We start from the raw sequence: 23,628 nt of genomic DNA on the forward strand, positions 1-23,628 counted from the left end.
GTTGTTTACCCAACTTTCTATGGCACCAGTAGGTTCTGTAGCTTCGCTTATATTTTCAATCTCTTGCAATATGTAAATAATAGCCGCATGTTACCAAACATAGTCAACCGAAACACACATTTCTTGGCAATCAGCTGGAAGTGTTTGTGTTTGGTCTGTGTTTCAGTTAGGCTCGGCCATATTGTGCAAGTGTACTGAAGGTCAGGTTGATAACACTTCCCTGTGGATATTTTGTATCAGATTACCTCAGACATAGGGACAACATTTGCAGACAACAGGTGAAGTAAATTGAAATGATGTTTTTTCAACATTCCTCACTTGTAATGGGACTGTTCAAGAATGCTGAGCCTACATGTTAGAGACGAGAGAGTATTTCACTCTCGGATTCTAAAAAGGCTACGTCAGGCACACTTTTCTATAAATTAGGTCCACTTCTCAATAAATTAAGAAGGTGGCAAGAGCCACCCTTGCAGAAGGAAGTTGGCGGACAGGTGGTGGGGAAAGATGGCGGGGAAAGATGGCGGAAAAGGAAATCAGGAAGAAACTGGAGCATATTAAGAAGTTGAGTGTAGAGGGAAGTAGTGAGGCGAGGAAGGTCGGAGTCAAGTGCAAAAACAGGGATATGTGCTCCAGTAGTTCAGAGATGGAACTTGTTAAGAGTTCAGAAGAAGAAGAAGAAGAAGAAGAAGTGGTAAGTAAGGCAGCAAGGGACAATTGGAGCGGGAACAGAACTGGCCTGTCTCAGGGAATGTTGTTGCTGGGAGGGACGGCGTGTGTTTGCAGAGTAAACGTTCTACATGGAAACAGCACGGTAGCGAGAAGTGTCATTGAATGTTCCATTGGAAATATGTGTCTACCAGGATGAATTAAATTAGTACACCGTTTGGATTAAGCACTTGTACAACATGGTGAGTTTTGGTTAAACAAGACGCGACTTTTTAGCTAAATAACTAACGTCGCCAGTTAACGACTTCCCAGGCCGCGGCAGGGTTCGAGTCTTGCTGAGTCTTGCCACCATGTTTACATCCTTGCTTTCGCCAGACAACTTTGTCAACACAACTGGAAGCTAGACTACAAACGTCTCTAAAATCGCGAACAAATTGAATGTCGTGACATTTGCTGATAAGGGAAAAATGACAAGTAGCTAGCTAACTATTAAAGTAAGCGTTCTAACTAACCTTAGTTAGCTACATTTAAAATGTACCTGTTTGTTGTGCATCTAGCTAAAGAGGCTAACGGTGCGTTGGCCAGCTAACTAGCTGGCTAACGGTGCGTTGGCCAGCTAACTAGCTACAATCTGCGCTGCTAGTTGCTAACTACCTAACCAGCCACTTGACGAATGCAAATTATTTACAGATTAAAAAACAACAACATTTAGACAGTTATGCACACCAACATATGTAATATAACGATATTGGAGCCCTTTTGTTGGTGAAATGGTGCCTGACACTGTTAGGCTAACGTTATGCATTTGCTGGCAGCTAGCTAAACTTGCCAATCAATCTCTCACTGGAAACGGTAGTAGTAGATGGCCTAGGAGCTAGTAGTAACGTTAACTTGGTTACAACTTTTTAATGTGTCAACAGCAAATGTTTCTAACGCGTTTTCTGTAAGTTGTTTAAGATGTGTCAAGTTGGCATATTCACTTTAACAGCAGTTACGTTACGGTCCCAAAAACTACCATAAAATAAAAATGCCTTCTTCCTGTAATTTAGCTAGCTAGAACAAGGCCTAATTACTGTAATTTAGCCAGCTAAATAAATTACAGGAAGTTGGCCTTTTTATTATTTTAAGGTAGTTTTGGGGACTGTAACTGCTGTTAAAGTGAATATGCCAACTTGACACATCTTTGTCACGTCTCAAACACCAAAGTAAGCTTTCGGCCCAGGGGCAGACCTTGAAGTGGCGGGTTTCTGCCAGTTTTCTCACCTAACGGCCAGGGTTTCACACCCAACTCAATGGGGTTCTTTATTAGATAAGGCTCCCTGGGGTACTTGTATCTTGAAAGTGAACTTATGTGACCTTGCTGTACTATCCATTTGTTATCTATTGTGACTGCTCAGCCAAATGCCAGTGTCATAAACGTTTACAAGTTTGTATCACTAAATACATTTCTACAGATATGATTTAGGTGGCCAATGCTGCTCATTGATGAAGTGGATGTGTGTCAGCAGAACCAAGTAGTTATTTGTCCTCAAAGGAGTACGTTCTTGCATGTTGGATGTCAAATGTTCACAAGGGCAGTAGACGAGGTCTAGCAACACTCTCGTCTTGCCCCTTGTAGATGAGCACATGCCGTTGGTGCACGTCAGTGGGCGACGATGTTGCAAAACTGCTCCAGAGGTACTGTGCTGGGAATCTGTTAGCAGAGGATGAGAAGGCACTCAACAAGGACCTCAGGTACTGCCTGGAGTGTGTGGTAGTGTACCACAGGGCGAAAGAGGAGTTGCCTGGACTGCACAGGGTAAGGAGGAACCATGTATGGTTTGTGGTCGATTCATCCACATTGCTGAGTATTAAAATAAGACCATAATATGGATAGGCAGGTGTGTGATCACAAATAAAATCACGTACTTGAAAAACTGTTGCCAGTGTCCACATACTTTCTGTACGATTGATCGACTCCTTTCCTCACCACAACCCCTCTAATCTCTCTTGCTCTCTCTCCCACTCTCACTCCCAAAAAACTCTCTCTCACACACACACACACAGAGGCTATGGGAGTTGGAGACGTCCAGGCTCCTGGGCAACTTCTCTAATGCAGCAAAGAAGGCACGGCCGTCTAAGGACCTCAGCTATGTAGAAGAGGACGGCCGGGAAATCGCAGTGCCTCATATCAGCCCCGCCGAGTACGAGGACAGTCTTCGGGTTCCCCTGTCAGAGGTCCTCAAATACCCCTACCTGCTGGCACAACCCGAATTGAGTAAGCACTCTTTTTCTTTTCAATTTAGGTGATGGATATCCTATAAAAGCCCCCAAACCAAATTTAGGAATGAAGCATGCTTGATTAAGTCCTGGACTGTGCTCTTGGTGGGTTTAAATTGATCCGATTTTCTATTTTCCAGGTGAAATGTGTGTTGAGGCAATATGTAAGATGGAGGAATATAACTCCTTCCAGGTGTTGGATAAATATCCAGGGATCTACCTCCTCCTCGTCCACCCCAACGAGACGGTAATAACTTAAATGCTGAATTGTTACAAATACAAAAAACAAATGGAGACTTTTATGGTTCGATGGTAATTAAATAAAAAATACATTTTGTATATCTAACACGTCTTTATATTTGTTAAAGAGCTTATTAAGGCTCTCGTCTGTCTGGCATGGTCACAAACGCTTCTGTAAGTCTACTGTCATCACTTCTGCTGTTATTTATTCTTTCAGATTAGGCGGTGGGCAATTGGTGCTGCCAGGTCTTTAGGGAAGGTGGACCGAGACGACTTTTATGAACTTCAGGACATCTTCTCCTGCATGTTCTGCAATGTCGAGCTGCGAATCCCCCAGAACTTCCCAGACATGGATACCTCCTATGATCCTACGACTAAGATGACATGGCTGCAACCGCATCTTTACGATTCAAAAAATGACAAAAACTACTGGTTGGGTATGTTTCTTTGCCCTGTGTTCCCATTTGGGGTCTTCCAGACATTTCTCCAAGAGAGTGTATGTTTTTTGTGAAACAACTGATGTGCTCGAGGGTAAGTTAACCATTTCTGAAGCGCAAATAAATACTATACCCGTTATATGATCCACAGCAGTGTTTTATACACTGAACAAAAAATATTAACGCAACAGTTCATATAAGGAAATCAGTCAATTGAAATAAATTCATTATGCGCTAATCTATGGATTTCACATGACTGGGAATACAGATATCCATCTGTTGGTCACATATCTTTAAAAAAAGGTAGGGGCGTGGATCAGAACCACTCAGTATCTGGTGTGCCCACCATTTGCCTCATGCAGTGCGACACATTTCCTTCACATGGAGTGGATCAGGCTGTTGATTGTGGCCTGTGGAATGTTGTCCCACTCCTCTTCAATGGCTGTGCGGAGTTGATGGATATTGGCGAGAACTGGAACACGCTGTCGTACATGTCGATCCAGAACATCCCAAACATGCTCGATGGGTGACATGTTTCGTGATGTGACTTACTTTAATGTATGACTGTTATTTATCGAATCACCTAACTATGTTTAATTGCCACTCGATTTAAATTAATAATGTAACAATTAACTCATTAGGAATTTGGGGCACCACAGAAGTTGTTTAATGAGTTACCATGTCCCGAATTAAACTCTTAGAAGATATATATATATGTTATATATCGATAACAGTCACTTATCAAATAATTACCTTTTGTCAGTCTCATTCTGAACGTCGCATAATCCTTGAACCTGCAAGAACCCTAACCTTATTGATGAATCAGCAATACACAAATTGGCTTTATTATTTATTTACTAACTAAATAATAACACCTTACAAACACGTTATTGATTACTAACGTAATACAATGAATACAGGTCCCTAGTGGACTGGACTAACATTAGCATGAATGCTTGGGTAGTGGAGGGGTCAGAATGGACGGTAGAGACAGAGATTCAAACTATCGTTGTTATTTTGGAAACAACGCTCACAGTAATCATAATACTTATGCACCCTAATAATCGCTCATTCGGATTAGAAATGCAACATGTATTTACGTGTTGCTGTCCTCTAGTTGAGTTGATGATGTAGGATTCTGGTTTGCCCACCAGAGATCTCAATGTCCTTGGTAGAGTTTCTGGTCGTAGTGGTGGTTAGAATGGATACTTAAGATGTACCAGCGGTTGTCTGAGAGGGATTGTCCTCCTCTCTCGTGTCTTGAGTGAAAGTTCTCTAGACGACTATACATGCCAGCTGCAGACTGAGATGATAAGGTCTAGTGCATTGTCTTCTTCTTCACCTCGTGTAGAGGTTCAGAGTTTCTCAATTTCAAACATGTGGACTCACGTTTTCTGGTCTTTCTAGTCTAACCATTTTGTAACGTTTAGCTCACGCTTCACATCTGCTGGTCTGTAGTGTTTCAACCATTTCAAGCCGTGGGGCTTGCTGGTCTGGTGAATTTCGTCACAAGGCTTTTTATGCTCTTGGGGTAAAAAGGGGTGTTCCATCATGTTTGTGCTCATCTTGGCGTGGCCACTGACTCAGAACAAATCAATATGGAAAACAATCATCTCATCTAGAATGCTGAATTCACATTATCTTCACAAAAGTATTATTATACTTAATAATTTGTTTTATACAACCATTAGATGCAAACCCCATAACTGGGAAGTGTACGCCCCCAGAGATACAGTTATGTTGTTCCACCATCTTTAATGACATCACAACAAAGTAACACATTTGACATGGTTGTTCTTTAAGTCCCCACCAACCATTTCCCACGTTCTTTTAAGTAGGAATATTGTTTCATTATCCACTTTTGGTTGTTGGAGTCTTGGCGGGAAGACTTCCTTTGTCTCACAGAGAAATTCACTCTCCCAATACTGCATGGCACGGAAAATACAGTTTCTGCAAGGAATTTACGACCGGTCATAAAACTGGCCCCCAGGAAAGGGGGTGTTCAAACCTTTACCTAGCCGGAATCTTTGATACTCAGTCATGACACATGTCTGGTGAGTATGCAGGCCATGGAAGAACTGGGACATTTTCAGCTTCCAGGAATTGTGTACATATCCTTGCAACATGGGGCCGTGCATTATCATGCTAAAACATGACGTAATGGCGGCGGATGAATGGCACGACAATGGGCCTCAGGATCTTGTCCCGGTATCTCTGTGCATTCAAATTGCCATCGATAAAATGCAATTGTGTTCGTTGTCCGTAGCTTATGCCTGCCCACACCATAGCCCCACCGCCACCATGAGGCACTCTGTTTACAAAGTTGACATCAGCAAACTGCTCACATGACTCCTTTCATGCTATCTGCTCGGAGAGTTGAAACCGGGAATCATCTGTGCAAAGTACACTTCTCCAGCGTGCCAGTGGCCATCGAAGGTGAGAATTTCCCCAATGAAGTCGAATACGACAGGTCAAGCAAGACCTGTCCGGGTGGCTGGTCTCAGACGATCCCGGAGGTGAAGAAGCCGGATGTGGAGGTCCAGGGCTGGCGCGTTTACATGTGGTCTGCGGTTGTGAGGCCGGTTGGTCGTACTGCCAAATTCTCTAAAAATACGTTGGAGGCGGCTTATGGTAGAGAAATTAACCTTAAATTCTCTGATAACGGCTCTGGTGGACATTAATGTAGTCAGCATGCCAATTGCACGCTCCTTCAACTTGAGATATCTGTGGCATTGTGTTGTGTAACAAAACTGCACATTTTAGTTGCCTTTTATTGTCCCCAGCACAAAGTACACCTGTGTAATGATCATGCTATTTAATCAGATTCTTGATAGGCCACACCTGTCAGGTGGATGGATTATTCTGGCAAAGGAGAAATGCTCACTAACAGGGATGTAAACAAATTTGTGCACAAAATTTGAGAGAAATACGCTTTATGTGCGTAAGGAAAATGTTTGATATTTTATTACAGCTCATGAAACATGGGACCAACACTTTACATGTTGCAGTTATATTTTTGTTCAGTATAGATTTGAGTAACAGAATGTGAATAGAGAACTTGTTAATGAGCAACGCAGTCAATATTAAGCATCACAGTTTATGCCCTCTCTCCCCTCCCCCAGGCATCTGTATGCTTTTGACACAGCTGGATGCCCAGGCTATGGACTCGCTGTTCCTGGGGCCAGACAAACAGGCCAACATACTGCACTGTATCCTTAACGCCATGGACCGTGGCATGGAGGGTAAAGGAATAGATACTTTATATCTTCTGCCTGTCTCAATGTTTTTCTATTTCCATCGTGCCAACTGAACATGAAGCTGGTCAGTAGAGCTAATTTGCTGTCTACAGCTTCCTCTTTGAGAATAAAACATTAAAATGTTTAAAATTAAACCTTTTATTTAACCAGGAAAATACCCTTGTTGTTAGAAACCTCCTTTTGCAAGGGGGACCTGGCAAGAGGTCAGCAGGAAGAAGTCTGCGTGTACATACAATTCATTCAAAATAATTGCAATGGTCAATGACATTTTCTTCTATCAGAGCTTTAAAGACACAGTGATACCCTCTACAGTTTGTTGGTCTTTTGTAGTTTGTTCCAAGACCAAAGAGTGTTATAGTATTTTTTCCCCCCCACATTTCAGTTCTTGCCCTAGGAACTGTGAAGGAGAGCACTGACTGCGAGCATAGGCTGTGGGATTGTGATTTTTAGTTGGGAGCAAAGATATGTAGGGAGTAGCCCAAGCACTGCCTTGTACCAGTGTTTAAGCCTTCTGGAAGGGAGGGCCACTTCACCATGTTGTGTATTTCACAGTAATGAGTGAGTGGTCTTGCATTAGTGATGAACCTAAGCAGTCCTTGATACACTGCATCCAGCACCTTAAGTGTACTGGTGGAGGCTCGCATGTAAATGATGTCACCATAGTCCAACACAAATAAAAATGTACCTTCTACAAGAGCCTTCCTAACTGACGTAGCTAATAATGTGTAAACATTTATTTCCCCAGATGAAGAACCATCCAAGGAGATGGATCCCTTTTGGCCAGTCTTGCAGTGTTTTATGGTGATCTTGGATTGTTTGGGCTCTAGGATTTGGGGTCCGATTGAGCCAACCCAAGCCTTCCAGGCCATCACAGGAAGACCAAGCTACTCTGCAGAGCTCGAGAGCATCAAACAACAAACCATGATGTACGTTTCACTATTTATCTAGCCTTGAATTCTTTCATATTGTTATTTCTTAGAAGTTAAGCATATGGTTGATACTATTCTTCTTTTGCTCTGAAGATCAAGGGTTAAAACGGAAACTACATGTGATGATGACATGGTGACCTGCAGTCAGATGGTTTATGACAGTAACACCAAAGTGAGCAAGGTATATTATTAGTTGTACTCAATTCCTCTAATATGTAGATCTGTGGTTAGCGTTCAAATGTGTTTTAAGTCAGCACTTGAAGCTTTCCCAAAACATGACCTTTTTAGAGTAAAAAACACAATGCAGAACAACAAACTGCTTAACAAGCTCTTCTCATACTCAAGCGATTCTCCCTGATCTTTCTTACAGAAGGATTCCAAGCTTGTTTCATGTGCTACCAGTCAAGAGCGTCCACGAGTCAGGGACAGTGTTGAGGTTATTTATTGCAAACAGTCTTAATAGGAATAAAACATTATTAACCCAACCTCAGAGTGAAACAGTAAAAAATGTAGGGTACATCTGTGTGCGGTGGCCTTTAGTTTGGAGGTACACATGGTTTTATTAAATGTCATATTACAAAATATTACTAATGTAGTACTCCTGAGTGGCGCAGTGGTCTAAGGCGCTGCATCGCAGTGCTAACTGTGCCACTAGAGATCCTGGTTCGAATCCAGGCTCTGTCGTAGCCGGCCGCGACCGGGAGACTCATGGGCGGCGGACAATTGGCCCAGCGTCATCCAGGGTAGGGGAGGGAATGGCCGGCAGGGATGTAGCTCAGTTGATAGAGCATGGCGTTTGCAACGCCAGGGTTGTGGGTTCGATTCCCACGGGGGGCCAGTATAAAAAAATATATATGTATTCACTAACTGTAAGTCGCTCTGGATAAGAGCGTCTGCTAAATGACTAAAATGTAAATGTAAAATACATTGAGTTGGTAGAAGGTATGTTAACTTCCTATGCATTTCTCTAATCTTATGTAATACCATGTTATGTATTACTATTTATTTTATTTTGTAGGAAAAGGGTAGCAGACGCTCACATGGTGCAGATAGCAGTGTGGTCTATGAGGAAATGAGTTCTCTGGTCAACCTCCTGCATTCAGAAATGGGCCAGGCATTGCGTGTGCACGACAGCACATTTCTCTGGTTCATCCCCTTTGTGAAGTCTGTTATGGACCTCGATGAACGCAGTGTCATATACATTAATGAGGTTGTCCACTACCTGTGTGGGGAGATCAGCACAGACCTCCTGAAGCGCCAGGTTCGCATATGTGACAAGGTCACGGAGTTCTTCACCCTTATTCTCGTCCATATCATCGATTTGCACCTGGGGAGTGGCCGCATGAATATGCTCTATTACTGCGCTCCCAAGTGGGTGGGCGTGTTGGTGAAATGTGCAACCCTGCCTGGTGATGCTTTTGTCCACACCTCGGAAGGTTCAGTGTCTCACTCTGTGTCTTCCACATCCTCTTTGAGGGTCAGTGCACCCCGAAAGGCCTCTACTAGCAGGGCTGTTCCACAGTCATGCACGCATATCATCCGGTCCCTGCTGAAGGAAGGGAGCAGGCTGAACCCCAACAGTAAGTGCAAGCACTTCCTGAACCGACTGAACAAGCACCTCAGAGAAGGGCCCCAGAGGGAGTGGAAGCTGATTAGGCTGGAGATTCAGGGGCTTCAGATCTGTCTGAAGGACTATGTCAAGACGATGATGAACAGGCCAACCACAAGTACTCCTCCACCCGAACAGCTGAACATTGATGCAGGGCCTGTGGCACCAACCACACCACCACTTCAGTCAAGCAATGACACCTCGGGATCTAGCGGCTTAGCTGAATTTAACCATCCTATAAAACGGGAAGGGTTGTGGGATTATGTCGACGGCAGTACATCTGGTGGTAGGGATTCTAATGCAGTTCAGAGGGGGAGGGACATAGACCTAGCGTTGCTGAAAAAGGAGCCCCTAACCCCTGAAGAGGAGGAGGAGTATGTAGAGCCGACTAATGATTCAAGACCAACCCAAGAGAAGTTCTCTTCCTTGAGGGCACATCCAGAGAAAATACAGGTGATCAAATCCAGACTTGGCCAGCTTATGACCAAGAAGTCCAACTCTGAGAGAGATGAGCCCTCTGTAGGGCTCAGTGAATTCGGTAAAGAGAAACCTCAAAATCTGTTCACCAGCTGTAGAGATGAGGCATCCAACTACCAAGGCATTAGCAGAGACCCTCCATGCCCCCAAGAATCTGTTGACAATGAGCAGGTGGACAATGTGCCCCTCTCTGTTTTAAAAAGTAATCTTAAAGGAAGAGTAGGCTCCAAATCTTCACAAGATCGGAGTAAAGGATACACTAGACAATTTGACCGACAACGATCACCACCAAAGCCTCCTTCAGACGTCATTGTTATATCTGATGACGAGGCTACATTAGATGTTGGTAGAGCAAGAGGAACTCAGTCTTTTTCTGAAACGTCACAAATTAAAAATGAACCGGATACCTCCGAACAGAATCACAGTACCTGGCGTGATTACGACGGAAACATGAGTGAATCTCAGGTGTTTGAGTTTGAAACACAGGAATATATGGCGTCTGCCTGGTCCAACAGAGATTCAGAAAGTAACATGCCACCCGAAAAGTCCAAAGAAGAGAGCCCTGTCAGACATCTTTTGAGTCCAACTTTAAGAGAGCCTTTATCAACCTGGGAATGTGATACACAACCTATCTATGACGAGGATATTGAAAGAGCCTGTAAGCAGGTTGAGAAGGAGCTTGAGAAGCCTAAGACCCCACCACAAGGGCTCAAAAGGGCCATCGTTGTCAAAAAAAGAAAGATTCTTGTTGATCCAAAACCATTGGCCTCCAAGTGCCTGAGCAAGAAACCTACCGTGGTAGAAAAACTAATCAAAGAGCCTGTGAAGGATGCTCCCCATGCAGTCACACCGCCATTGAGAAAAAGCAGTTCAACAGTACGTTCAAACAGACTAGAAACCGAGACACCTTCTTCCTTAACCACATCAGCCATCTCACACAAAACGTCATTAACTCCAGCCATTGTCCCTCCTAAAAAAGTCAGAAAAGCCGCAGAGCCTGTGTCCATAGCAGAGAAGCTTGGCCTTAAGAAGAAGGAGCGAAAGGCCTTTAATCTCTCCCAGCAATCGCATGACACTGTTGATGAGCTGAGGCGCCACGGCGCTACAGTCAATGTCCTACAGGCCAAGCAGCCTACCCGACACACCAAGAGGTCAAAGGTGACCTCCCCTCAGAAGGGAGTGGTCAATGCGAGTAACAAGAAGCTGCTAGCCGCACCGTTCTTCAGGCAGAGCAAGCAGGCTTCGGGAGCAGGAACCTCTGCAAAGGCAGAGCCAATGAAGAGAAATCCTAAAAAGATTGACGAGAATCAAAGACCCAGTTTTGTTACAGAGGAGGACGATGAAGACGAGGACCTGCAGTGTTCCCAGCTAGATCCTGCCCGCCATGAGGAACAGCTGACGTTCAATCGCAGCTCTCAAAGAGCCAATGAGAACAAACCAGCATCATCCAATACAGTGAGGAGTGTGTCGTCCAACATGGACAGGCAGATATCTCCATACTTTCAGAGGAATGATGTCATACCTGGACCTTCTGGTCAAGTTCCCAAAAGCAATGAGGAAGGTGACGGTTATGATGCAGACTGTATGTACCTCACCCAAATGGAGCCAACTGACATGGAGATGTGCTCGCAGATGGAGGAAGAAGAAGAATTCTTCTACACGCAGCGGGACCCTGTAGACATGGACATTGACTCGGACAGCCAGATGCCCTTTGAGGAAAAAGGAGGGTCTTCAGACTGGACACTGCCTAATCAGGCAGACGAAGGGCAAGAGGCTCCACTTGTCCCACAGACCTTTAAGAAACCGGCTACTCCGCCACCCTCGCGCTCTAGCTTGCCTCAGGACGATGATCGCTTGTTCCTGAAACCAGGAATGTCCCCTATGTCGGTTAAAAAGGCCAAGCCGTCCACCACCAAGATCTATGCAACCTCAAGCTCCAGGAGTGCCTCCTTGGTGCAAGAAATGGAGAGGACTGCCAATGCTCATTTTTTGGCTTCTTCTGCCCCTGCTGGAAGAGGTAGGCCTGCCCGGCCAGTTGTGCCAGGCCGGCCAGTCGTGCCTGCACGAAGTCCCTGTGTACTAAAACCACCTCCTCATCCAGATGTCGGTCAGTCTCTCCAACTGAATCGACTCTTATACAGACCCATCACACCACAACTACCACCTAAACCCATTCCACCAAAACAACCACCACCCAGATCCGAACAAAACCTCCCCCGTCCACCTGGCCAGCCCCTCCGCCCTATCCAGCACAGCAACATAGGTTCCACCCCCCAGCCCTCCACTTCCAAGACCTACCCCAGGCCTGACGCCCCTTTCCAAAGGCAGATACCCAACCCGGAGGTTGTCATCAGATTTGACCCCAACTACCTGATTCAACACATCCTGAAATGGACATTTGATATGTTCAGCAACTACAAGCAGTTTGGTTTACCCTCTGAGGTATGTGAGTTACCGCTGGAAACAGTAGGCTTCAGCTTCAGCTCTTATGATGAATACTACAAGACTTTTTACCCCCTGCTTCTCACCAACACTTTTGAGGAGGTGAGTAGTCAATTTGTTACCAAATAATTGTAACTCATTTAGGTGTGAATTCTGTTCTGCTATGGTGCATTTAGGCTCTAGGCAACTGAAAAGGATGGTCAATCTAGCATTACAAAGAGCATTGACATTTTGGCTAACGTTAGTTGTAAGTAATGAGTCACAAAGCAGTTTAATGGCCGTCTCTTGGAGTCGATCTCTTCTATTAAAGTCAAATTCCCTTCTCTCATCAAAGCTTGCAGGTGAATGGCTAAAGAACAAGGAATCAGGAAAGGTTGTCACTCAGAATTTAAAAGTTGTCGCAAATGAGTACAGCCACAGTGTTTGGAATGTCAGTTTTACAGGTAAGCTTACTGAAGGAACCCATTTTTTTTATATTGCTTACTCTAACCATTTAAAAACAACAATGCGTGAAGCTTGCACTAGAATCTACATACTGTAAACATTGATACAATTTATGTTTTTGTATCAGATTTCTATTTAATTGTGATGTTGTTCCAATGCTGATTTTTGTCAGCGAGCATTACTGCCAGTGATGTCTCCCGTCAGATGTACCCTAGGGAGGATGACCTGGTCATTCTGTGGCTGCCCCAGAATACAGGTGCTTACTCACGGCATGAGCAGGGCTTCTTGGATCCCCAAGAATATTTAGGCTATGTACAGAGATCCAATATCTGCAACGGAGGTGTGGGTGAGTACATTTGTGTGTAGGAGGCCAGGAAGTGATGGGCTTACATTAAGAGGGAAGGGGATTGTATTGCTATGGAAAGACAAGTTGAATAGAAATATCCTCAACATACAGTACCAGTCAAAAGTTTTGGCACACCTACTCATTCAAGGGTTTTTCTTTATTTTTACTATTGTCTACATTGTAGAATAATAGTGAAGACAAAAACTATGAAATAGCACATATGGAATCATGTAGGAACCAAAAAATATATTTTGATTTCTTTAACATTTTAAATGAGATTCTTCAAAGTAGCCACCCTTTGCCTTGACAACTTTGCACACTCTTGGCATTCTCTCAACCAGCTTAATGAGGTAGTCACATGGAATGCATTTCAATTAACAGGTGTGCTTTGTTAATTTGTGGAATGACTTTCCTTCTTAATGCGTTTGAGCCAATCAGTTGTGTTGTGACATGGTAGGGGTGGTATACAGAAGATAGCCCTATTTGGTAAGAGACCAAGTCCATATTATGGGAAGAACAGCTCAAATAAGCAAAGAGAAACAACAGTCCATCATTACTTAAGACAAATACAGAACATTTCAAGAACTTTGAAAGTTTCTTCAAGTGCGGTCGCAAAAACCATCAAGCGCTATGATGAAACTGGCTCCCATGAGGACCGCCACAGGAATGGAAGATCCAGAGTTACCTCTGCTGCAGAGGATAAGTTCATTAGAGTTACCAGCCTCAGAAATTGTAGCCCAAATAAATGCTTCACAGAGTTCAAGTAACAGTCACATCTCAACATCAACTGTTCAGAGGAGACTGCGTGAATCAGGCCTTCATGGTCGAATTGCTGCAAAGAAACCACTACTAAAGGACACCTATAAGAAGAAGATACTTGCTTGGGCCAAGAAACACGAGCAATGGACATTAGACCGGTGGGAAGTGTCCTTTGGTCTGGAGTCCAAATTGGAGATTTTTGGTTCCAACCGCCGTGAATTAAAAAAAACTGTGTGGGTGAACGGATGATCTCTGCATGTGTATTTCCCACCGTAAAACATGGAGGATGAGGTGTGGGGGTGCTTTACTGGTGACACTGTCTGTGATTTATTTAGAATTCAAGGCACACTTAACGAGCATGGCTACCACAGTATTCTGCAGCGATACGTCATCCAATCTGTTTTGGACTTAGTGGGACTATCATTTGTTTTTCAACAGGACAGTGACCCAACACACCTCCAGGCTGTGTAAGGGCTATTTGACCAAGAAGGAGAGTGATGGAGTGCTGTATCAGATGACCTGGCCTTCAAAATACCCCGATCTCTACCCAATTTACATTTACATTACATTTTAGTCATTTAGCAGACGCTCTTATCCAGAGCGACTTACAGGAGCAATTAGGGTTAAGTGCCTTGCTCAAGGGCACATCGACAGATTTTTCACCTAGTCGGCTCGGGGATTAGAACCAGCGACCTTTCGGTTACTGGCACAACACTCTTACCCACTAAGCTACCTGCCGCCCCCAATTTGAGATGGTTTGGGATGAGTCGGAGTGCAGAGTGAAGGAAAAGCAGCCAACAAGTGCTCAGCATATGTGGGAACTCCTTCAAGACTTTTGGAAAAGTATTCCAGTTGAAGCTTGTTGAGAGAATGCCAAGAGTGTGCAAAGCTGTCAAGGCAAAGGGTGGCTATTTTGAAGAATCTCAAATATAAAATATATTTTGATTTGTTTAACACTTTTTTTGGTTACTACATGATTCCATATGTTATCATTGTTTTGATGTCTACACTATTATTCTACAATGTAGAAAATAGTAAAAATAAAGAACCCTTGAATGAGTAGGTGTGTCCAAACTTTTGACTGGTACTGTGTGTGTGTGTGTAATGAGAGCCATTTTTCCTTTCACTATAATGGGGAACCTGTTTTTTGCTGTCAATTCCTACAAGTGCAGTGGTCAACCTTGAACTTCCGTAGCTTCAATTAGAGGGGCCAGTCATTTTACCCGTAGGGGTATTCTACAAAGGAGAATCAATGTTAGATTGCTAACTTTGATAAGCACCCACCAATAACTTGATTTGATGGTTCATTTAAAAAAGCTAACATGTATTTTTCGTTTGTTAAATCAGTTAGCCCATGCCCATTTCAAGCTTATCTTTCTATAAAATATGAAGTCATATCAGACTATTTAGTCAACTAAGCTGGCTAACTCATTTTATCCTGCTTTATAGTATACCCCTGTGGACCATTTTGAAGGTAGTTTTGCAAGCCATTGCTAAGTAGCGTTAACTCTGGGAGACTTCTAGTCATTGCGCAAACTTCCTTCAAACTGCGCACAGAGACATAAAAATGGTATCCATGACTGTATCTGACTGGGCAAGTAGAAAAAGGGCTTAATTGCCACAATCACGGACTATCCCTTTAAAGAGGATAGCTGATAGAAAAACATGACGTAACTTCAGAGTTACCTCTGTCCATGCATCCTCATCATACAGTGAGGGGAAAAAAGTATTTGATCCCCTGCTGATTTTGTACGTTTGCCCACTGACAAAGACATGATCAGTCTATAATTTTAATGGTAGGTTTATTTGAACAGTGATAGACAGAATAACAACAAAAAAATCAAGAAAAACACATGTCAAAAATGTTTATAAATTGATTTGCATTTGAATGAGGGAAATAAATATTTGACCCCTCTGCAAAACATGACTTAGTACTTGGTGGCAAAACCCTTGTTGGCAATCACAGAGGTCAGACGTTTCTTTTAGTTGGCCACCAGGTTTACACACATCTCAGGAGGGATTTTGTCCCACTCCTCTTTGCAGATCTTCTCCAAGTCATTAAGGTTTTGAGGCTGACGTTTGGCAACTCGAACCTTCAGCTCCCTCCACAGATTTTCTATGGGATTAAGGTCTGGAGACTGGCTAGGCCACTCCAGGACCTTAATGTGCTTCTTCTTGAGCCACTCCTTTGTTGCCTTGGCCATGTGTTTTGGGTCATTGTCATGCTGGAATACCCATCCATGACCCATTTTCAATGCCCTGGCTGAGGGAAGGAGGTTCTCACCTAAGATTTGACGGTACATGGCCCCGTCCATCGTCCCTTTGATGCGGTGAAGTTGTCCTGTCCCCTTAGCAGAAAAACACCCCCAAAGCATAATGTTTCCACCTCCATGTTTGACGGTGAGGATGTTGTTCTTGGGGTCATAGGCAGCATTCTTCCTCCTCCGAACACGGCGAGTTGAGTTGATGGCAAAGAGCTCGATTTTGGTCTCATCTGACCCCAACACTTTCACCCAGTTCTCCTCTGAATTATTCAGATGTTCATTGGCAAACTTCAGACGGCCCTGTATATGTGTTTTCTTGAGCAAGGGGACCTTGTGGGCGCTGCAGGATTTCAGTCCTTCACGGCATAGTGTGTTACCAATTGTTTTCTTGGTGACTATGGTCCCAGCTGCCTTGAGATCATTGACAAGATCCTCCCGTGTAGTTCTGGGATGATTCCTCACCGTTCTCATGATCATTACAACTCCACGAGGTGAGATCTTGCATGGAGCCCCAGGCCGAGGGAGATTGGCAGTTATTTTGTGTTTCTTCCTTTTGCGAATAATCGCACCAACTGTTGTCACCTTCTCACCAAGCTGCTTGGCGATGGTCTTGTAGCCCATTCCAGCCTTGTGTAGGTCTACAATCTTGTCCCTGACATCCTTGGAGAGCTCTTTGGTCTTGGCCATGGTGGAGAGCTTGGAATCTGATTGATTGCTTCTGTGGACAGGTGTCTTTTATACAGGTAACAAACTGAGATTAGGAGCACTCCCTTTAAGAGTGTGCTCCTAATCTCAGCTCGTTACCTGTATAAAAGACACCTGGGAGCCAGAAATCTTTCTGATTGAGATGGTGTCATACTTATTTCCCTCATTAAAATGCAAATCAATTTATAACATTTTTGACATGCGTTTTTCTGGATTTTTTTGTTATTCTGTCTCATTGTTCAAATAAACCTACCATTTAAAATTATAAACTGATCATTTCTTTGTCAGTGAGCAAACGTACAAAATCAGCAGGGGATCAAATACTTTTTTCCCTCACTGTATATATGCATTTATAAACTGGGTGGTTCGAGCCCTGAATGCTGATTGGCTGACAGCCGTGGTATATCAGACCGTATACCACAGGTATGACAACCTTTATTTTTACTGCTCTAATTACATTGGTAACCAGTTTATAATAGCAATAAGGCACCTTGTGGGTTTGTGATATATGGCCAATTCACCACGGCTAAGGGCTGTTCTTATGCGCAACGCAATGCGAACAGCCCTTAGCGGTGGTATGTTGGCCATATACCACACCCCCTCGGGCCTTATTGCTTAATTATCCATTGTATTATTTTACTATATTGCATTACTTGTAATACAAAACGGTATTGTTTTACTGTTAAGTGTGTTGATTTCATTTTAAATGCACTTTATCTAAAGCTTGGTGTGATGTATTTCTCTTCAGGCCAGTGCCCAACTCTGAACCTGATGATAAAGACCCTGGGGAATGTGATGTTGGCGAACAAGCAGGCAGTGCGCTGTGATGTGGTGGGCTCCCTGGTCAGCACCATGAGGGTTTTCAGGGCAATCTGGCAGCTCAATGGCAGCTCTATGCTCAAGCCCATCCTGGCCCCACAGGTCTCCTACTTCCAACCTGGCCCGGAGGTCATCCCCAGCCTCAACCTGCCTGTAAGAAACACCTGTTTCCCCCCATTTTATAATATGCATTTGAAAAGGGTTTAAAAGTGAAGTTATTCCTTTGTGGAACTATTGGATAACAAAGGATTTGTGACTTGACTTGTAAATGTGACATGGCCAATTGTAAATGTTTAATTTCAGGTGGCCCTTTTCATGTGTGAAAATGGCCTTGTATACATGTAAACAGTATGTCTGTATGATGTGTTTGGCCCAGGGTTACAACCCAGACCAGGTGAGGGCGGTGAGAACCGGTATGTCTGTTATCAGGAACCAGCAACTCACCCCAAAAATCTGCCTGATACACGGACCCCCAGGAACGGGAAAGAGCAAAACCATTGTGGGCCTGCTGCAAAAGCTGTTCTCTGAGGTACGCTGTTTGCCTTGTTTCTGGACATTGTTTTGTCGTACAACCCTGGGCTAAGGTCATTAGACACAAGGGGAGACATTTTCAAAAACAAAAATGAGTTTCTTTTGCTCTAGTGTTCTGTAGTGTGTATTTTCTCAGCTCGCTCCATTTTCTTTCCTATTGAACAACCTTGGCTTAAAGGCATTGTGAAATTCAAACTTTCATATAATTCCCTGTTCTCCTCTCATAACCATCTCCAGGGAGTACAGAGTATGGCTCCTCCAGTGAACAGGCAAGCTAAACCTCGCCGCACGCGGAGTCCTCCTGTGCGCCCGTCCAACGCCGCCATCGACAACCTGATGAAGAAGATTATCCTGGTCTTCAAAGAGAAGTGCAAGAACATCCAGGGTATGCTACCTCAACTATGGAAATACTCAATGAATTGGTGAACTGTGAATAGATGGAAAAATTAAATGGGTTAAAAGTTACAAGGCAATTCAACCACAAATGATTGTTTCACGGAACTGATATGGTGAAGTTGACATTGTCCTGGATGGCTTTCTTAAAGGTAACTGTGGGGACATCAATCTGGTGAGGCTCGGGAACGACAGGACCATCTCCAAGAATCTGAAACCTTTTAGCCTGGACAGTCAGGTGAAAAACAAAACACGTGAGTCTGGAGAGTGTACGCGGGCACAAAAACGCACACACCTCCCTCCCTCCCTCAAATCACCTCATAAAAAGCACACTCATGTGTTTTGTCCATTTTCTCCTGCAGAAAAGGCCCTGATGTCACAGGACTCAGACGTCCACAGACGCATAGCGCAGCTGGATGAGAACATAGACAAGATCTCCAAGATGTTGCCCAAACTGCAGAAGAATGAGGAAATGGTACATACAGTGGGGAGAACAAGTATTTGATACACTGCCGATTTTGCAGGTTTTCCTACTTACAAAGCATGTAGAGGTCTGTAATTTTTTATCATAGGTACACTTCAACTGTGAGAGACGGAATCTAAAACAAAAATCCAGAAAATCACATTGTATGATTTTTAAGTAATTAATTTGCATTTTATTGCATGACATAAGTATTTGATACATCAGAAAAGCAGAACTTAATATTTGGTACAGAAACCTTTGTTTGCAATTACAGAGATCATACATTTCCTGTAGGTCTTGACCAGGTTTGCACACACTGCAGCAGGGATTTTGGCCCACTCCTCCATACAGACCTTCTCCAGATCCTTCAGGTTTCGTGGCTGTCACTGGGCAATACGGACTTTCAGCTCCCTCCAAAGATTTTCTATTGGTTTCAGGTCTGGAGACTGGCTAGGCCACTCCAGGACCTTGAGATGCTTCTTACGGAGCCACTCCTTAGTTGCCCTGGCTGTGTGTTTCGGGTCGTTGTCATGCTGGAAGACCCAGCCATGACCCATCTTCAATGTTCTTACTGAGGGAAGGAGGTTGTTGGCCAAGATCTTGTGATACATGGCCCCATCCATCCTCCCCTCAATACGGTGCAGTCATCCTGTCCCCTTTGCAGAAAAGCATCCCCAAAGAATGATGTTTCCACCTCCATGCTTCACGGTTGGTATGGTGCTCTTGGGGTTGTACTCATCCTTCTTCTTCCTCCAAACACGGCGAGTGGAGTTTAGACCAAAAAGCTATATTTTTGTCTTATCAGACCACATGACCTTCTCCCATTCCTCCTCTGGATCATCCAGATGGTCATTGGCAAACTTCAGACGGGCCTGGACATGCGCTGGCTTGAGCAGGGGGCCTTGCGTGAGCTGCAGGATTTTAATCCATGACGGCGTAGTGTGTTACTAATGGTTTTCTTTGAGACTGTGGTCCCAGCTCTCTTCAGGTCATTGACCAGGTCCTGCCGTGTAGTTCTGGGCTGATCCCCCACCTTCCTCATGATCATTGATGCCCCACGAGGTGAGATCTTGCATGGAGCCCCAGACCGAGGGTGATTGACCGTCATCTTGAACTTCTTCCATTTTCTAATAATTGCGCCAACAGTTGTTGCCTTCTCACCAAGCTGCTTGCCTATTGTCCTGTAGCCCATCCCAGTCTTGTGCAGGTCTACAATTTTATCCCTGATGTCCTTACACAGCTCTCTGGTCTTGGCCATTGTGGAGAGGTTGGAGTCTGTTTGATTGAGTGTGTGGACATGTGTCTTTTATACAGGTAACGAGTTCAAACAGGTGCAGTTAATACAGGTAATGAGTGGAGAACAGGAGGGCTTCTTAAAGAAAAACTAACAGGTCTGTGAGAGCCGGAATTCTTACTGGTTGGTAGGTGATCAAATACTTATGTCATGCAATAAAATGCAAATTAATTACTTAAAAATCATACAATGTGATTTTCTGGATTTTTGTTTTAAATTCCGTTTCTCACAGTTGAAGTGTACCTATGATAAAAATTACAGACCTCTACATGCTTTGTAAGTAGGAAAACCTGCAAAATCGGCAGTGTATCAAATACTTGTTCTCCCCACTGTACATGCTTCCCCCAGCAGAGGCTGCCAGAAGGCTGGTCACACCTACAGTTACCCAAACTACCCAAAGCTAATTTCATACACTGTGGGCTCTTACTTTAATTATGGGCTTCTGTTCAGACATGCGGTTACAGTCGGCATGGGTTCGAATCCTGCCCTTTGACTCACCCTCTTTCAATCTCCCTCGTCTTTCCAACACTTAACTATCTCTTCAATAAAGCTTAGAAATTGCTAAAGTAGTGGGATTGCCCCACTCCTTAAAGAAATACCTTTAAAAAGAAGGGATAGCATGCCGACGTGTTTTTAATTTTTCTGAGTTGTTTTTCATGTTTAGTCTTTTCCTTCATTTGCTGGTGTGTAGTACCATGAGCTGGCAGAGCAGAAGTCCAGACTGCTCCAAGAGAGAAAGACACTCGGCTACCAGCTCAAACAGGTAAAGCCCTCTATCACATGACCATTATATACATAGATGATGTTAGCAACGTTGTCATGTGTATAAGGGCTCATTAGATGAGAGGAGAGTTATTATTATTCAGGATGGATTAGAGAAAAGAGAGAGGGAAAAAAAACAGCTTTGAGGGGAAAGAAGTCTAATTAGAAATGCTTCTTTCTCTCATTACTCGCTTGCTTTCTCTTCTCTTTCTGTCAAACTCATTCTCTACACTTTTCTCTCTTCCTCCCACTATCAGTCTCGCAGTAGGAAGCAGGAGACCCAGGCCCGGGTACTGCAGGATGCCCATGTGGTCTGCTGCACCCTGAGCTCCAGCGGCAGCACCGTCCTGGAGTCGGCCTTTCGGCGCCTGGGACACAAGCCCTTTAGCTGCGTCATCGTGGACGAGGTCAGAATTTGGAGCGCCTATACTTTGGCTGCATTTCAATAGTTGTTCCATCTACCCAAGTGGTCCTGGAGATGCACGGTGTGCAAGCTTTTGTTCCTGCCCTGTGCTGTAACACACCTGATTCACCAAAGTGATTGCTTGGTTGAATAAGATGTGTTGGTACTGGGTTGGAATAGCTAAAGTGTTGTGGAACCCAGGATCAAGATTGATAAAACCTTGTTTTGCACATTTTGATTGTACTCTCTTGGGGGATTTTCACACTTGGTCCCTATCAGACAATTTTTGTGAAATCAGTGTGGTGCGCTTACATTTTTATGCAGGAACTAAGACCCCTCAAAAGATCCCCCGAACTGAAGAGGTGGTTTGAATTCGGTTCGCTTGAAGTCTGTGGTCCTGTTCCCTTTTTTGGTGCAATGTGAACACAAAGCTCTCCAGGTTCACTTGTCATTATTCCCACACCACACTAGGCTACTGCAACATCCATAACCTGCCATAACAACTTACATTGGTGCCACAAATGAGAGAAGATGATGTGCAGGTTTGCAGAAAAAAAACGTGTGCCGTTGTTGGACATTGATTAGTGATTGTCAAGGAATCACAGAGATGCCAAAATATGTGTGGAGGCTACAAAAGAGCTTCATAGGCGATTTATGGGGTTTGAATAATGTGAGAAGACTACAACATATTTGGTGAGAATCACAACATGATGTACAAAATCAATGCGAGCTCTTAAAGGGGCAGTAGCCTACGTTGGTAGTACAATTTTCAATTTCAGCATTATTTAATCTGTAGTTATGCTTCTGCTATTTATCCTCTTACCTATAATATTTACATGTAAATATTATCTTGATTATAATTGTTTTATCTTTTAACTAAATGCAATCTATTAGCTTCCAAAATGTAAGTAGGTATATCCCTGGCTGTTCAATAACAGGTTCTGATGGAATGGCTGATATAGTATAATTACCAAGAGTGCATTGAGTAAATGTTGGAAAAAGGTCTTGGTTCCTTTCTAAGCATAGCAATGTGAATGCAAAGAGGATTTGGTCCACAAAATAGTTGAAGTGAACTGGCAGAGTTCTCATTTAAAGGCAAGGGCAGTGTGAATTCAAAGGTAACGGAGTTCTTTTGGGGGTTTTTTCACCCCTGAGTTCACTTTAAAGAGGACTGAGATTGGTTATTTTAAAGAGGACTATACAGGGCTCTACAATGTGACCATTTTACGCTGATATGTGCCTAAAAATAAATGTGCGAACTGAAAAAGTAAAGTATGTGCGAGTTGTGATTTATAGCACCAAATAAATTGCTGCTGTAGCTATTTTCAAAGTATTTCTGCCGTTTTTGTTTCATAGTTGGTAGCTAATCGCACAAAGAACTATGAATTCCCATATAGCTATCCCCACAAGCGCAGCAACAGTGCCTGTTGGTGGGCTATGCACACTGGGAGTGAAGTGCTGTAAGATTCATTTTTTAGACGCGCGCAGGCATAGAAGTTGGTAGAATTTACTGCAAAGTCTGCTAAAGTGTTAGTTTGAGCTTGCTCAACTGCTAGTGAAGAGACACGTCGGATAATCTCATCTCTCTGACAGACATGCAGTCGTACCGTTACCACGGTAATGTCCCGCCCCTTGAAGGGTTAGCTGAAAATGTCTCACCTAAGAGACTCAAATATTTGAGGGTACATTGTCCTTGATTGAGCATGGAACACTCCAAAAACCTTTTTATTCATGAACGTTTAGTCATTTTCTTATCATTAAAACACTCTTGTGCTCCTAAATGTTTCAATTTAGTAGCACGTGCTACTTGTAAAAAAAGAAAATGTCAGCATAAAGCCCTGCTATATCTGAAAACACCCTCACACTGTCTCAGTATGAATGTGAGGAACAAAGAGCCTTTATTTATTTCAAGACATTTCTTTGTGTGGTGCAGGCAGGGCAGGCCACCGAGACGGAGACTCTTATCCCAATGCTCTACCAGTGCAATGCCCTCATCCTGGTGGGAGACCCCCATCAGCTGCCACCTACGGTTATCTCCCAGGTACTGCAGCTCTCACTTTCACTACCTGAAAATACACCTGCAAGAGATTCTTACTCATGTGAATCTTTCTTTCAACACTTCTCAGTTC

General features: G+C 43.7%; 1 protein-coding gene across 1 annotated transcript in view; it reads left to right on the forward strand.

Moving 5' to 3' along the window:
- The first annotated feature begins 306 nt into the window (after window positions 1-306).
- Window positions 307-23,628, forward strand: part of LOC121582097 (probable helicase senataxin) — a 31,263-nt gene continuing 7,941 nt past the window's right edge. Inside the window, 20 exon segments of the mRNA XM_041897651.2 lie at window positions 307-691; window positions 2,285-2,479; window positions 2,713-2,923; window positions 3,066-3,172; window positions 3,383-3,602; window positions 6,725-6,844; window positions 7,605-7,785; window positions 7,882-7,969; window positions 8,159-8,224; window positions 8,807-12,418; window positions 12,651-12,759; window positions 12,933-13,106; window positions 17,583-17,806; window positions 18,030-18,182; window positions 18,422-18,569; window positions 18,730-18,831; window positions 18,940-19,052; window positions 21,026-21,097; window positions 21,354-21,503; window positions 23,433-23,540. Of these exon segments, the coding sequence (XP_041753585.2) occupies window positions 518-691; window positions 2,285-2,479; window positions 2,713-2,923; window positions 3,066-3,172; window positions 3,383-3,602; window positions 6,725-6,844; window positions 7,605-7,785; window positions 7,882-7,969; window positions 8,159-8,224; window positions 8,807-12,418; window positions 12,651-12,759; window positions 12,933-13,106; window positions 17,583-17,806; window positions 18,030-18,182; window positions 18,422-18,569; window positions 18,730-18,831; window positions 18,940-19,052; window positions 21,026-21,097; window positions 21,354-21,503; window positions 23,433-23,540 (6,327 nt within the window). The 5' untranslated portion in view covers window positions 307-517.

This window comes from Coregonus clupeaformis, chromosome 15 (assembly GCF_020615455.1).
Source record: "Coregonus clupeaformis isolate EN_2021a chromosome 15, ASM2061545v1, whole genome shotgun sequence".
Lineage (NCBI taxonomy): Eukaryota > Metazoa > Chordata > Actinopteri > Salmoniformes > Salmonidae > Coregonus > Coregonus clupeaformis.